The sequence below is a fragment of the Acipenser ruthenus genome, unplaced genomic scaffold, assembly GCF_902713425.1.
Source record: "Acipenser ruthenus unplaced genomic scaffold, fAciRut3.2 maternal haplotype, whole genome shotgun sequence".
Taxonomy (NCBI): Eukaryota; Metazoa; Chordata; class Actinopteri; order Acipenseriformes; family Acipenseridae; genus Acipenser; species Acipenser ruthenus.
Window position 1 is genome coordinate 42155 of NW_026708228.1, and position 12639 is coordinate 54793.

At 43.1% G+C, this 12639-nt stretch overlaps 1 protein-coding gene across 1 annotated transcript; it reads right to left on the reverse strand.

Annotated features, from left to right (window-relative positions):
* Positions 1 to 2938: 2938 nt before the first annotated feature.
* On the reverse strand, positions 2939 to 8574 carry LOC117965046 (cortexin-3-like). The gene is made up of 2 exons (XM_059020382.1): positions 7755 to 8574; positions 2939 to 5313 (listed from the first exon to the last, which is right to left on the reverse strand). The coding sequence occupies exon 2, from the start codon at positions 5226 to 5228 to the stop codon at positions 4992 to 4994; it is 237 nt and encodes a 78-aa protein (XP_058876365.1). The 5' UTR covers positions 5229 to 5313; positions 7755 to 8574; the 3' UTR covers positions 2939 to 4991.
* Positions 8575 to 12639: the final 4065 nt, after the last annotated feature.

The following is a 12639-nucleotide window of genomic DNA, read 5'->3' on the forward strand; positions in this document are numbered from 1 at the left end:
TTACCAGGGTGGGGGTCGGTTTCCTTGTTTTTCAATTCAAATTTAAAATCAGTTCCCTTTTAATTGATTTCAGCACATCGCTGATGAGAATTGCAACGGAGCCGCGTTCTGTTAAAATGAGCTTCTCTCAACAGCGGCTGAGCGTGACTTCAACTGAAGCCGCTGTTTGTGAGTCACTAAAACCGGCTTTGAGTGAAATTAGTCGAACAATCACAGCGATTTTATTAAGTCTCTAAAATATCAATTCCGATTCCATCGAGGGAACTGGAATTGGAAATTGATTTTAAAAAGGGACAGGAATCAAAAACCAGGAATTGACCCCCAACAGCCCTGCTAGTTACTCCAAACTGACAGTAGTTTTTATTTATGTCTGAAACAAAACAAAACAAAACAAAATTTTAAAAACGAATAAGAAATAATTTCAACTCTAAGCATAACGTGGGAGTTGTTTTATTTCTGGTTTGTGCTGTCTTTTTAAAAGAAAAGAAAAAAAATTGCGCTAATGACATTTGAGTAAATAACTTTACCAGTATACCAGTAGTTGAAATTACTTCTGCTGTGCTGGGGCAGGCAATCCCAGAATACTTCTATCATTATTAAAATCATACAAAGATCTTGTTTAAAGTGTACTGAATGCCCTCTGGAGAACTGATGCCTGCTGTGTTTTTGTGTAATAGAGGTTTATAATCTTCATATTGAGTGGGAGAACAGTTTATCTCTGCTGTGTGTGTGGATATATAAAATGAATCATTTACTTAGGAGACAATGGGTTTATATAGTTGTTTGAGTATATTCCCTTTGACAGCCTCCCTCTGCTCTGTGCTGGTGGAGCAGAGAAAGAGAAAGGGAGGCTCTTCTACTCTCTGAACAGCCTCCCTCTGCTCTGTGCTGGTGGAGCAGAGAAAGAGAAAGGGAGGCTCTTATACTCTCTGAACAGCCTCCCTCTGCTCTGTGCTGGTGGAGCAGAGAAAGAGAAAGGGAGGCTCTTATAATCTCTGCACAGCCTCCCTCTGCTCTGTGCTGGCGGAGCAGAGAAAGAGAAAGGGAGGCTCTTCTACTCTCTGAACAGCCTCCCTCTGCTCTGTGCTGGTGGAGCAGAGAAAGAGAAAGGGAGGCTCTTATACTCTCTGAACAGCCTCCCTCTGCCCTGTGCTGGTGGAGCAGAGAAAGAGAAAGGGAGGCTCTTATACTCTCTGTATCTGTTCTGGCTCTTAACGTTTTCGGTTTGGCACTGGCAACACGGAAAAATAATAATAATAATAATTTTGGATCCTTGCTAGAAAAAAAAAAAAAAAGTCACATAATTTCACGTTGAATTATTTATTGTTCACATTTCCAATATCAGAGAAGCCTGCTTTGGTTGTTGTTGTTGTTTTTTTTAAATTTTGTTTTGTGATAGGTGAGCCGGCCTTTGGCTTTCCTATTGCTGCTCTTCCCGGATTGCGTTTCCACCACACCAACAGAGGAGAGGGGGGGCGTGAGAGATTTTAATTTGCCATTCTCTTCCCCACCCACCACCCTCTCAGTCCCCAGAGTTGATGGGGGGGGGGTTATTGATCTGGGTGAATCAGAAGCGATGTGACTGATTTGTCTGCTCTGGTCTCTGAGCTGCAGAGTAAAACTAAATGGAAAAGGAGCTGTCAAACCAAGCGAGGGGGAGATTTTAATAAAGACAAATGACAAAGGGATCCTGCCTGCCCCTGCCCATCCACCTGATCTCCCTGCCCCATTAATACAGATCTCTCCTGGTTTGTTCCATCTAAACCCTAAGCACAGGAGCTTGTGTGGTAAAGGCAGGACGCATGCAGGAGTCATGCAGTCGGGAGAGCGTGGCTTTGAGTCCTGGCTGTGTCGAGTTTGCTGATCTCGGCTGCAGGATCCCTGGAGGGCCCTGGCTTTGGTAAGGTTTTCATATTGATGGCTTTAAAAAGTATCTCCTGATTTTAGTATTAAAGGATATCGCTGCCCTCTCTCGTACTTAAGAGATCACGTTTTAACACCGTGCAGCTGTGGACAAAGGTTTTGCATCGCCTTGAATTTTAGGATTGAGACCAAAAAAAAAAAAATTAACTACAAAATGATTTCGCAAAAGTCTACCAGAAGGAAGCCATAATAGCAGCACAGTAGTATTTAGATTTCGAAATGTTACATTTTTTCAAATTGTTGTCAGTTTTTCATTAAGTATATGGAAAACTATACAAAGTGGCGGTGTGTGATTCAGTCTGTTAACGTGACATTGTTCAGCAGGTTTCATTCGACCTTAGGAAGCAAAATTAGTTCATTCTCTATAGGGGAGGGGGGGGGGACTTTTACATTATCTATACAATTGTCTAGACATTGTATTTTTATACCGAAGTCATTGTATTTTTTATCTTGCTCTTAATTGTATTATTACTTGTACTGTGATTCTTGAAATGTATTTTTGTTTACGAATGTAAGTCGCCCTGGATAAGGGCGTCTGCTAATAATAATAATAATAATAATAATAATAATAATCTCTAAAGTTTTGATGAGAAGTATACTCTGCTCTCTGTGCCGTCGGTCTCTTAAGTTTATTATCCGTCTGTCTCACCCTCCTGGATTGCTGTAAGACTCCAGTCCACCTCTCGCTTCCTCCATTTCCTTTGTAGGATGATATTATATATATTTATATATATATACACAATAATGATAGTGGCTGCACCTGTTTGTCCATTTCTTATTATGACAGTGCAAGACTAGCATTATAACAAGGCCCATTCAATTCAATTCAGTTCAATTCAATTCAATTCAATGCAGTTCAGTGAGGTTTTAGTTCTGGTCTGGTCTGTAATAGTGATTTCTGAAAAGCACTACCCTCCCTTTTTATCTCGTCTCCTTTTTCTGTTTCTTCTCTTTGTCTTGTGTAAAGGTCAGTCGTGCCTTGTCTGCGATTTGCCCTTTTCGTTTTTTTTTCCCCTTCTTTTGTATCTGTCTTTGACGGCAGCAGGCTAATGTCAACATCAGCGATGCCCAAAGGTTTCCATGGAAACGGAGGTAATGTGAAAACGGAGGGTGAGCCAAGCGATTCACTTTAACCTTTTTGTTGTCAGCAGGTATTAAATGAATATATATGTTCATTAATGATCAACAAAATGAGATATTACATAAAATGATGTAAAGCTGGTACATTCGTATCACAGAGAAACTAAACGGATAACGACACAGAACGCCTGTACAGCGCTGAAACACGACGTTTAAAAAAAAAAGAGAAAACCCAACTGTACTGCTGAACCTCGTCTTCTTTAATATCAGCATCACAAGGGTATCCGTGGATTATAAAAAATAAGAGACGGGTCTCTTCAGTGAGTCGCAGGAAAACAATTCCATCTCGGGGTTCTGTGACAGTTTAGAAATTCCACCTTCTCTCTCGTAGTTTATGATGTCACAGAAACCCTGGATGGAATTATTTTCCTGTAACTCACTGAAGCCCATCTATTATATATATAAATGTAAGATTCACTGCAATGATTTTTAGTCCCATGTACTTTTAGTTGAGATAACTTGTAATAATTTTCAGACTCCCACAGCGCTTCATCTTTGTCTAACAAGTGTAAACAGGGCAGTGTAAGGCAGGACTCCCCAACCCCGGTCCTGGGGGTACCCCCTGTGTGTGTCTGCTGGTTTTCATCCCAGCTGAGCTCTCCATCACTGAACCAGACCCTTCATTGAACTGATCATTAGCTTCATTTTTTTGACTTGTTTTCAGCTCTTAAACAGTTGCAGATTCCAAGCCAGCTGTAACATTTTTATAAGTAACTTGAACTCTGCAACTTTTTTTTTAGGGGCCCGAGAACAATTAAAAAGGTCTAATTAAGCAAACGATCAGTACAATTAAAGGTCTAGTTTATTAATTGAGAGCCAGCAGGCACAGGGGGTCCCCAGGACCGGGGTTGGGAGTCACTGGTATAAGGCATAGAGTGAGTGAGGGAGGCTACATCAATTCAAACATCTCTCTCTTCCTGGTTAAATGAAAGGTACTGCACAGTAATAGACAGGGTTGTGGAATAGTGCCTGTGTGGCTGTGGCCAAAAGTTTTGCATCACCTAGAATTCTCATCACATAGCAGGCTGTGTGGTCCAGTGGTTAAAGAAACAGGCTTGTAACCAGGAGGTCCCCGGTTCAAATCCCACACAATCATTGTGTGACCCTGAGCAAGTCACTTAACCTCCTTGTGCTCCGTCTTTCGGGTGACTCTGCAGCTGATGCATAGTTCACACACCCTAGTCTCTGTAAGTCGCCTTGGATAAAGGCGTCTGCTAAATAAACAAATAATAATAATTTTAGGATTGAGACATCATTAAAAAAAATAACTATATGAACATCATTTATATCTTTTACTTCACGTCACGTAATCAGATAAACTACAAAAAAGTCTACCAGGAAGCCAGTGCAGCGATATTTCATGTTAGATTTCAAAATGTCACATTTTTGTCAGTTTTTTTGTTAAGTATACGGGGAAAACTATACAAAGAGGCGGTGTGCGATTGCCACTGGACCTCTCTGCCTCCAAATATATATAAAGAACATAATTTAGATGTTTTATTTAACATCATGTAAGCAAAGAAACTACCAAATGAAATCGCTAAAAAAAAGAGAGTCCATAGTAGTTAGTAAAATATTAGATTAGGGTTTGGGTTTTGTCCGTTTATCTATAAGTATATGGGGGAAAACTACAAAGCAGTGGTGTGCAATTCAATATGTTAACGTGACATTATTCAGCAGGTTTCATTCGACTCTATAAAGCAAAATTAGTTCATTCTACAGGAGGGTGATGCAAAACTTTGGGCCAGAGCTGTAGGACCAGGGCAAACAACAGCTAGGCCTGATAGTCCGTACCGTTCCTAATAAAGTGGCCAGGCATATGAAAATAAAATAAGTAGCTCTCAGGCTCTCAAGAGTCTGAAGTTCACAAAAGCGGTTGACTTTAACCGTCGCGACGGAACGGTTGACAGCCGTTCCTTTTTTGTCCCTCATGCGATCCGGTAGTCGAAGGTGTCTTTGTCCATGTAGTCGGTCCATGTGGTGGACGGCATGCTGCGGTAAGGGTCCAGCAGGATCCGGAAACAGCGAACGATGAGCAGCCCCAGGAAGAAGAAGAGGAAGAGGACGAAGACGAAGGCCGCCTTCTGCTCCAGCGTCATCGATGAGGTCACGGGGAGGGCGGAGCCAGACGCCGACACTGTGCTGCTGAGGACGTCGTCCGCCATCTTGGCTGGGGCACGGCCGCGCGGTCCTGGCTGGGTTAGGCGGACATCTTTGGCGGGGCCCTGGCTGGCGCGGGTCTACCCGCAACTGTGAGAAATAAGAAACGTCAAGAAACTGCTTTCAACTGCTAGCTGACCTTAATGTCTTCAAAGAGAGCGATTTTGAGTTTATAGTTCGGAGACGAAAGGCATTGAACCGTGGAAGACATTTGTCGTTTTTAATTGATCGCGTTTTTCTTTTAGTTTTTTTTTTTAATTTAAAAAAAAAAGAAACCTTGACAAACTTAATTGTCTTCATATGCCACGATTAAAGACTAGCTTCTAATGTAGCTTCATGTTTTTTTAATTTCCTCCCTAGTCTATGAAATAAATAGTAAATATCATCACAAAATGTTTAAAGCACAGCTGTGGTCTTTAATAGAGCTCTCAGAATCACTGTCAACCTACGAGTACAGCGGGCACACCAGAGTGTAAACGCTAACATGTCCCCCCCCACCTTCCCCCCTGCAACACTGCCTCTAGTTGATGGAAGAAGTGCAACATTTGTTCTAAATGATTTATTTGGGGGGGGGAGTAATTTAATGGTTACACCTCCCAAGTACAGCAGGTACACCAGAGTGTAACCATTAACCTGTCCCCCATGCAACACCACTAGTGGATATACAAGTTAGAAAATCATGTTTGTTCTGTGACGTATTTCTTACTAAAGGGCATTGATATTTTATAAAGCAGTAAAGGAAATGGTTAGACATAATTCTGAAAGCTCTAAACTTTTTTTTTTTTAAATGATACGATCCAGATATATTACAAAGTACAGAAGACTTCATTAGTTAAGAGATTTCCCAGCCGAAACACACAAAAAAAGCAATCAGCCAAAACCTGCCCTTTTCACTGTGTTCAGTTATTAATCAAAGGCAATTCATCTCTGAAGTTTTGCTCTGATGTTTGCTTTATTTTTTTCCCCCTGGTCAAAATATTAATCATCCCAGAATGGTGTGTGCTTCAGCATATCCATCAGGGATCGCAGCCTGAGAGAGCGGGCGGAAAGTAATTACTCACCCAAAAAAAAAAAAAAAATTAAGGGATCATCTACAGAGGACACAGCTTTGCTTTCAAGACCTATATGTGACGCATCGTCAACATGATTTTTTTTTCATGTTTTTATTACGTATGACTCTTCCATCGTGTGTGTGAAACCTCCCTGAATAATTCTTCTTACTGGGAACCAGTGAAACCGGATTCTGCCGTTACTGGGAAGTCTGGTAAGGTGGTCAACATGAAACTGAAACACGTCAGTCTGCTGAAGCATCTGCTCTTACGTCACAAGTTAATGATGACCACACCCCCAACCCCCCAATCTCTCACAGCAGAAGCAATGGCAATACAGAACATTGCAAATCGATTGTATAGTCTGTCTGTCTGTCTGTCTGTCTATCTGTGTGTCTGTGTGTCTATCTGTCTGTCTGTGTATCTATCTGTCTGCCTGTGTATCTATCTGTCTGTCTGTCTGTGTATCTATCTGTCTGCCTGTCTGTATCTATCTGTCTGTCTGTGTATCTATCTGTCTGTCTGTCTGTGTATCTACTATCTGTCTGCCTGTCTGTATCTGTCTGTCTGTGTATCTATCTGTCTGTCTGTATCTATCTGTCTGTCTGTCTGTGTATCTGTCTGTGTATCTCTGTCTGTCTGTCTATCTGTGTGTCTGTGTGTCTATCTGTCTGTCTGTGTATCTATCTGTCTGTCTGTCTGTGTATCTACTATCTGTCTGCCTGTCTGTATCTGTCTGTCTGTGTATCTATCTGTCTGTCTGTATCTATCTGTCTGTCTGTCTGTGTATCTGTCTGTGTATCTCTGTCTGTCTGTGTGTCTATCTGTCTGTCTGTGTATCTATCTGTCTGTCTGTCTGTGTATCTACTATCTGTCTGCCTGTCTGTATCTGTCTGTCTGTGTATCTATCTGTATCTATCTGTCTGTCTGTCTGTGTATCTGTCTGTGTATCTCTGTCTGTCTGTCTGTCTGTGTATCTATCTATCTGTCTGTCTGTCTGTCTGTCTGTATCTATCAATCTGTCTGTGTATCTGTCTGTCTGTCTGTCTGTGTATCTATCTGTCTGTCTGTCTGTGTATCTATCTGTCTGTCTGTCTGTATCTATCAATCTGTCTGTGTATCTGTCTGTCTGTCTGTCTGTGTATATATCTAACTAACTATCTCTATCTATCTATCTCTCTATCTAATAGATAGCGCGACAGGTGTCAATTTGGATCACAGTGCAATACGCACACATACGCACAAACACGCATACATTTGTAACATTTTTTTAAAAATATATTTTAGATTCCTTGTGTGTTTTCCTCTTGCTTGGAAATAAAGTAATTCACAAAAACCGTGCAATCATTTGACTCCTGCCTACCGACCAAGTCTACACATAAAGCCCAGACCACCTATTAAGAGCAGCGAGTAGGGGGGCTGGTATTAAATCTCTCTATGCGGATGCGTTCTGAAACCCCCACGGAAGGCTGCGTTACTTACCTGTGCGGTGTGTCAAACACAGACAGATCCACAAAGCGCTGCGATTCTGTCACTCGGCAGTCCACTCGCTAAAATGCCACGCAAGGAAAAAACAAACAAACACTTTTTCTACTTTGGCTCAGCTTAAAAAAAACGTGACCAAGCTCTTTTCGAAGATACTTCTTTGTATCAAATCTCTCGGTGTTATTAATTTATAGACGCTCTCTCTCCTCACCATCACCCCCTCTCTCTCCTCCCACACCCCTCTATTAGCACGGAGATGTTCAGAGCGCTGCGTCTCGTCGCCAGTGGCAACCAGTTGCTATGCCAACCCCGTCGAGGTAATTCATTCTCAGTTTGGTACTGACCAAACTTCCTCAAAACCGGAATTGTTTTTTCAATCTCTTTCCCAGTTGCACACGGCTTCCTAGTTGTTTTTTTTTTTTTCTTCTGTTTATATAAATCCAGTTATTTTCCTGCCCCCCCAGTATAGCTGGTCTGGAATTTCCTGGAACAAACAGCCTTCTGTTCGAATCGGGGGGGCACGATGACCTCTGAACCCTGCCAGCCCCACCGACTCTGTGTCTATAAATAACTAAATAAGCTCTAATTTGATGCTGCCCCTATAAAAGTTTACCCCGCTATTTTTGGACTTCACCGCTTCCCTATGCTTTACCAGACCTCTCTGTGCTTTACAATGCTTCCCTATGCTTTACCATACCTCTCTGTGCTTTACAATGCTTCCCTATACTTTACCAGACCTCTCTGTGCTTTACAATGCTTCCCTATGCTTTACCAGACCTCTCTGTGCTTTACAATGCTTCCCTATGCTTTACCAGACCTCTCTGTGCTTTACAATGCTTCCCTATGCTTTACCAGACCTCTCTGTGCTTTACAATGCTTCCCTATGCTTTACCAGACCTCTCTGTGCTTTACAATGCTTCCCTATGCTTTACCAGACCTCTCTGTGCTTTACAATGCTTCCCTATGCTTTACCAGACCTCTCTGTGCTTTACAATGCTTCCCTATGCTTTACCAGACCTCTCTGTGCTTTACAATGCTTCCCTATGCTTTACCAGACCTCTCTGTGCTTTGCAATGCTTCCCTATGCTTTACAAGACCTCTCTGTGCTTTGCAATGCTTCCCTATGCTTTACCAGACTTTGCTGAGAATACAGACCCTTTTAAACTTTCAAAGGCGTTTCTGAATGAAGCTCTGTCTCGTTTCTTACGAGCAGTTTAGGAAATGGTATTCTTGTGAGGCACCTTCGCATTCAGAGCCAGCGTTGTTTACTAATGAGAAAAAAAAAGATGCTGGGAAGCCAGGAGCTGAAAAGCAGCCAGGAATTGGATTGTACAAAGAGTTTGTGAACATTTTTGGTCACGCTAACGATGCATTAAATCCGTTTTCAAGGTATGGAGCGCTTCATAGCCGGCGTGAAATGCTGGTTTCTGCTGTGATTACGCGAACAAGTCTAATTTACTTGACTGGATGTCAAAATAAAATAGGAACAGCAGTTTGCAGCTAAAACGAAGGATTTAATTTTTTTTTTTTTACAAAGTATTGAATTACAAGAACACAGTTTGTGTTTCGATTTTTTTTGCAAGGTTTTAAAAAATGCATAATGCTTTTTTATCTAAGTTTTCTTTCATTACGATTCTCTCGTAGCCTGGTTGAGCAGGTTGTATAATTCTCGGGCTGTGTCATTTATTCAAACCCCCGTCGTTACGCACGGAGAAGTTTATCAGCAGCCCCCGGGGATGCGATTGCAACGCTAGGCTGCCTGTCTCTAATTCAGACCGATACATCAAATATATTATCCGCTATTACGAGAGAAATGCGCCTCAAGTCGGTTCTTTACAAATAGCAGCGTTCCAAGATATCGCACAAATGAAATAAGGGATGGAGCAGTTCAGTCTCCATGCCTCAAGCCTGCCCTGGACTGGAGGGAGCAGTTCAGTCTCCGTGCCTCAAGCCTGCCCTGGACTGGAGGGAGCAGTTCAGTCTCCGTGCCTCAAGCCTGCCCTGGACTGGAGGGAGCACCCTTTCTCTTAGGGGGGTGAGGGAGGGAGGAAGGGAGCAGTTCAGTCTCCGTGCCTCAAGTCTGCCCTGGACTGGAGGGAGCACCCTTTCTCTTAGGGGGTGAGGGAGGGAGGGAGCAGTTCAGTCTCCGTGCCTCAAGCCTGCCCTGGACTGGAGGGAGCACCCTTTCTCTTAAGGGGTTGAGGGAGGGAGCAGTTCAGTCTCCGTGCCTCAAGCCTGCCCTGGACTGGAGGGAGCCCCCTTTCTCTTAAGGGGGTGAGGGAGGGAGCAGTTCAGTCTCCGTGCCTCAAGCCTGCCCTGGACTGGAGGGAGCACCCTTTCTCTTAGGGGGGGTGAGGGAGGGAGGGAGCAGTTCAGTCTCCGTGCCTCAAGTCTGCCCTGGACTGGAGGGAGCCCCCTTTCTCTTAGGGGGGGTGAGGGAGGGAGGGAGCAGTTCAGTCTCCGTGCCTCAAGCCTGCCCTGGACTGGAGGGAGCACCCTTTCTCTTGGGGGGTGAGAGAGGGAGGGAGGGAGGGTGCAGTTCAGTCTCCTTGCCTCAAGCCTGCCCTGGACTGGAGGGAGCACCCTTTCTCGTATCACGTTTTAAAGTGAAAGTACATGTTTGCTTGGCGCGCTTCTTTCACAGCTGCACACGCGAGACTTAGTGTCGCTATTGGAAATGCAAACCAGCGTGGAATTATTCTGTGAGCTGCAAGCGATTCGAGTCACAACATTTTCTGAGGAGGATCATTGGATAATTAAATCGATATCTCCATATGGGAGCCGCAATCGATGGGTTCATTATTATTATTATTATTATTATTATTATTATTATTATTATTATTATTATTATTATTATCTTTCCCCTTGCAAAACTCAACTGTGACACGTGGTGGTGTTATGAGGTCATGTCTGCATGTAACAATAAAGCCACACGGGGGCAGCATTGTCTCATTAAATGCACTTTTGTTGCGCAATTCAGGGACAGGCGTGTAAAGCAGAGGGGAGCAGGGAGCAGCACGGGTGAGCATGCATTTATAATTTATAATAAATGTGCAATTGCGTGTACGGCTATACACACCAAAATAACGGTTCACCTCAGAGTGACTCCTCTTTATAGCAAACAGAGGGCAGCAATGCACTGCGCGTTAGACACTGACAATCGCATTCAGCATTTTTCTCCCAATGTTTTTTTTTCCCTTGCTTGACCAGTTGAAAACCAGGATAAACCGGTCACTGCGGGAAAATCCAGCAGGTCATTTTATCCCCAAACCGTTGACATATATATGTCACGCACAACATAGCTAATGATGTACCAATCTCCTCTTCCCTTCTATTTAAAACTTCAGCCATCGTGGTATTGACTCTATTTGTGTGTGTGTGTGTAACTGTTTAAATAAATAAATAACAGTCAAGTGAATGGGAAAACTAAACTATAGTGAATGGAAAAATACTTTAACGGTAAACACAGCTGCTCATCACCGGCGTGTGACACGTACGAGGCGGGGGCTGGCGTGTGTTTTGGGTCGGGGAAGTGAGAGACAGCGGCAGGTTGTGTGTGTGTGTGTGTGTGTGTGTGAGAGAGAGAGAGAGAGAGAGAGAGAGAGGGAGAGACGAGAGAGGATAGGGAGAGGATAGGGAGAGGAGGGACGAGAGAGGGAGGGAGAGAGAGGGGGAGAGGAGAGGGAGAGAGAGCAAGCAAATTAGATACGTATTTCTTTCTATTTTTATAACCCGGTTGCCACCCTTGTCGTTTCCATTTCGTTGCCCAAACCTGTTAAACGTCTCTGCGTTCCCAGTACGCAAAACACAACCGCGCCTGGGCGAACCCCACTGAGCCACACTTGTTCAAACAACGGCCAAATTAAAGTCCCCACGCAAATAACGCTGAAGGCTCTCCGTGAAACGTTTGACAGCAGTAATGATTTCTTTGACAGGTGTGTCTGAATCATCATTTCTTTGTGGGTCGTGAATCGAATCTCAGCGTGAGCTGTGTCTGTCTGTATCCCTGTCCGTCTGTACAGCTGTCTCTGTCTGTCTGTCTGTATCCCTGTCTGTCTGTACAGCTGTCTCTGTCTGTCTGTATGCCTGTCTGTACAGCTGTCTCTGTCTGTCTGTCTGTACAGCTGTCTCTGTCTGTACAGCTGTCTGTCTGTATCCCTGTTTGTCTGCCTGTCTGTACAGCTGTCTCTGTCTTTCTGTCTGTCTGTATCCCTGTCTGTCTGCCTGTCTGTACAGCTGTCTCTGTCTGTCTGCCTGTCTGTCTGTATCCCTGTCTGTCTGTACAGCTGTCTCTGTCTGTCTGTCTGCCTGCCTGCCTGCCTGGCTGTCTGTACATCTACCTGCGTGCAACCCTAACATTTTGTATCTTAAAAACCCCTTATCTAATTTCAATGAAACTTGGTGTACACTTTCATTATCATAAGTTATTGAGAGTGTACAGCTGTGGGCAAAAGTTTAGCATCGCCCTACAGAATGAACTCATTTAGCTTCATAGAGTCCAATGAAACCTGCTGAATAATGTCACGTTAACATATTGAATTGCACACCGCCGCTTTGTATAGTTTTCCCCAGATACTTAAAATTAAATAATAATAATTGACATTTTGAAATCTAACTGTACTGCTGTTACGGCTTCTTCCGGTAGACAATTTTTTTTGCGATATCATTTTTATAGTTTCTTTTGATTCACACGATGTTAAGTAAAAGATCTAAATTATGTTTGTATAGTTTTTTTTAAAATATTTTTTAAATTATGTCGCAATCTTAAAATTCTAAGTGCTGCAAAACTTTTGTCCAAGATGCGTGTACGTCTGTTCAAAGATAAATCATTCTGAACAATTCGTGGTTACAGAGTTTTTAACCTCATGACGCAGCACTGCCT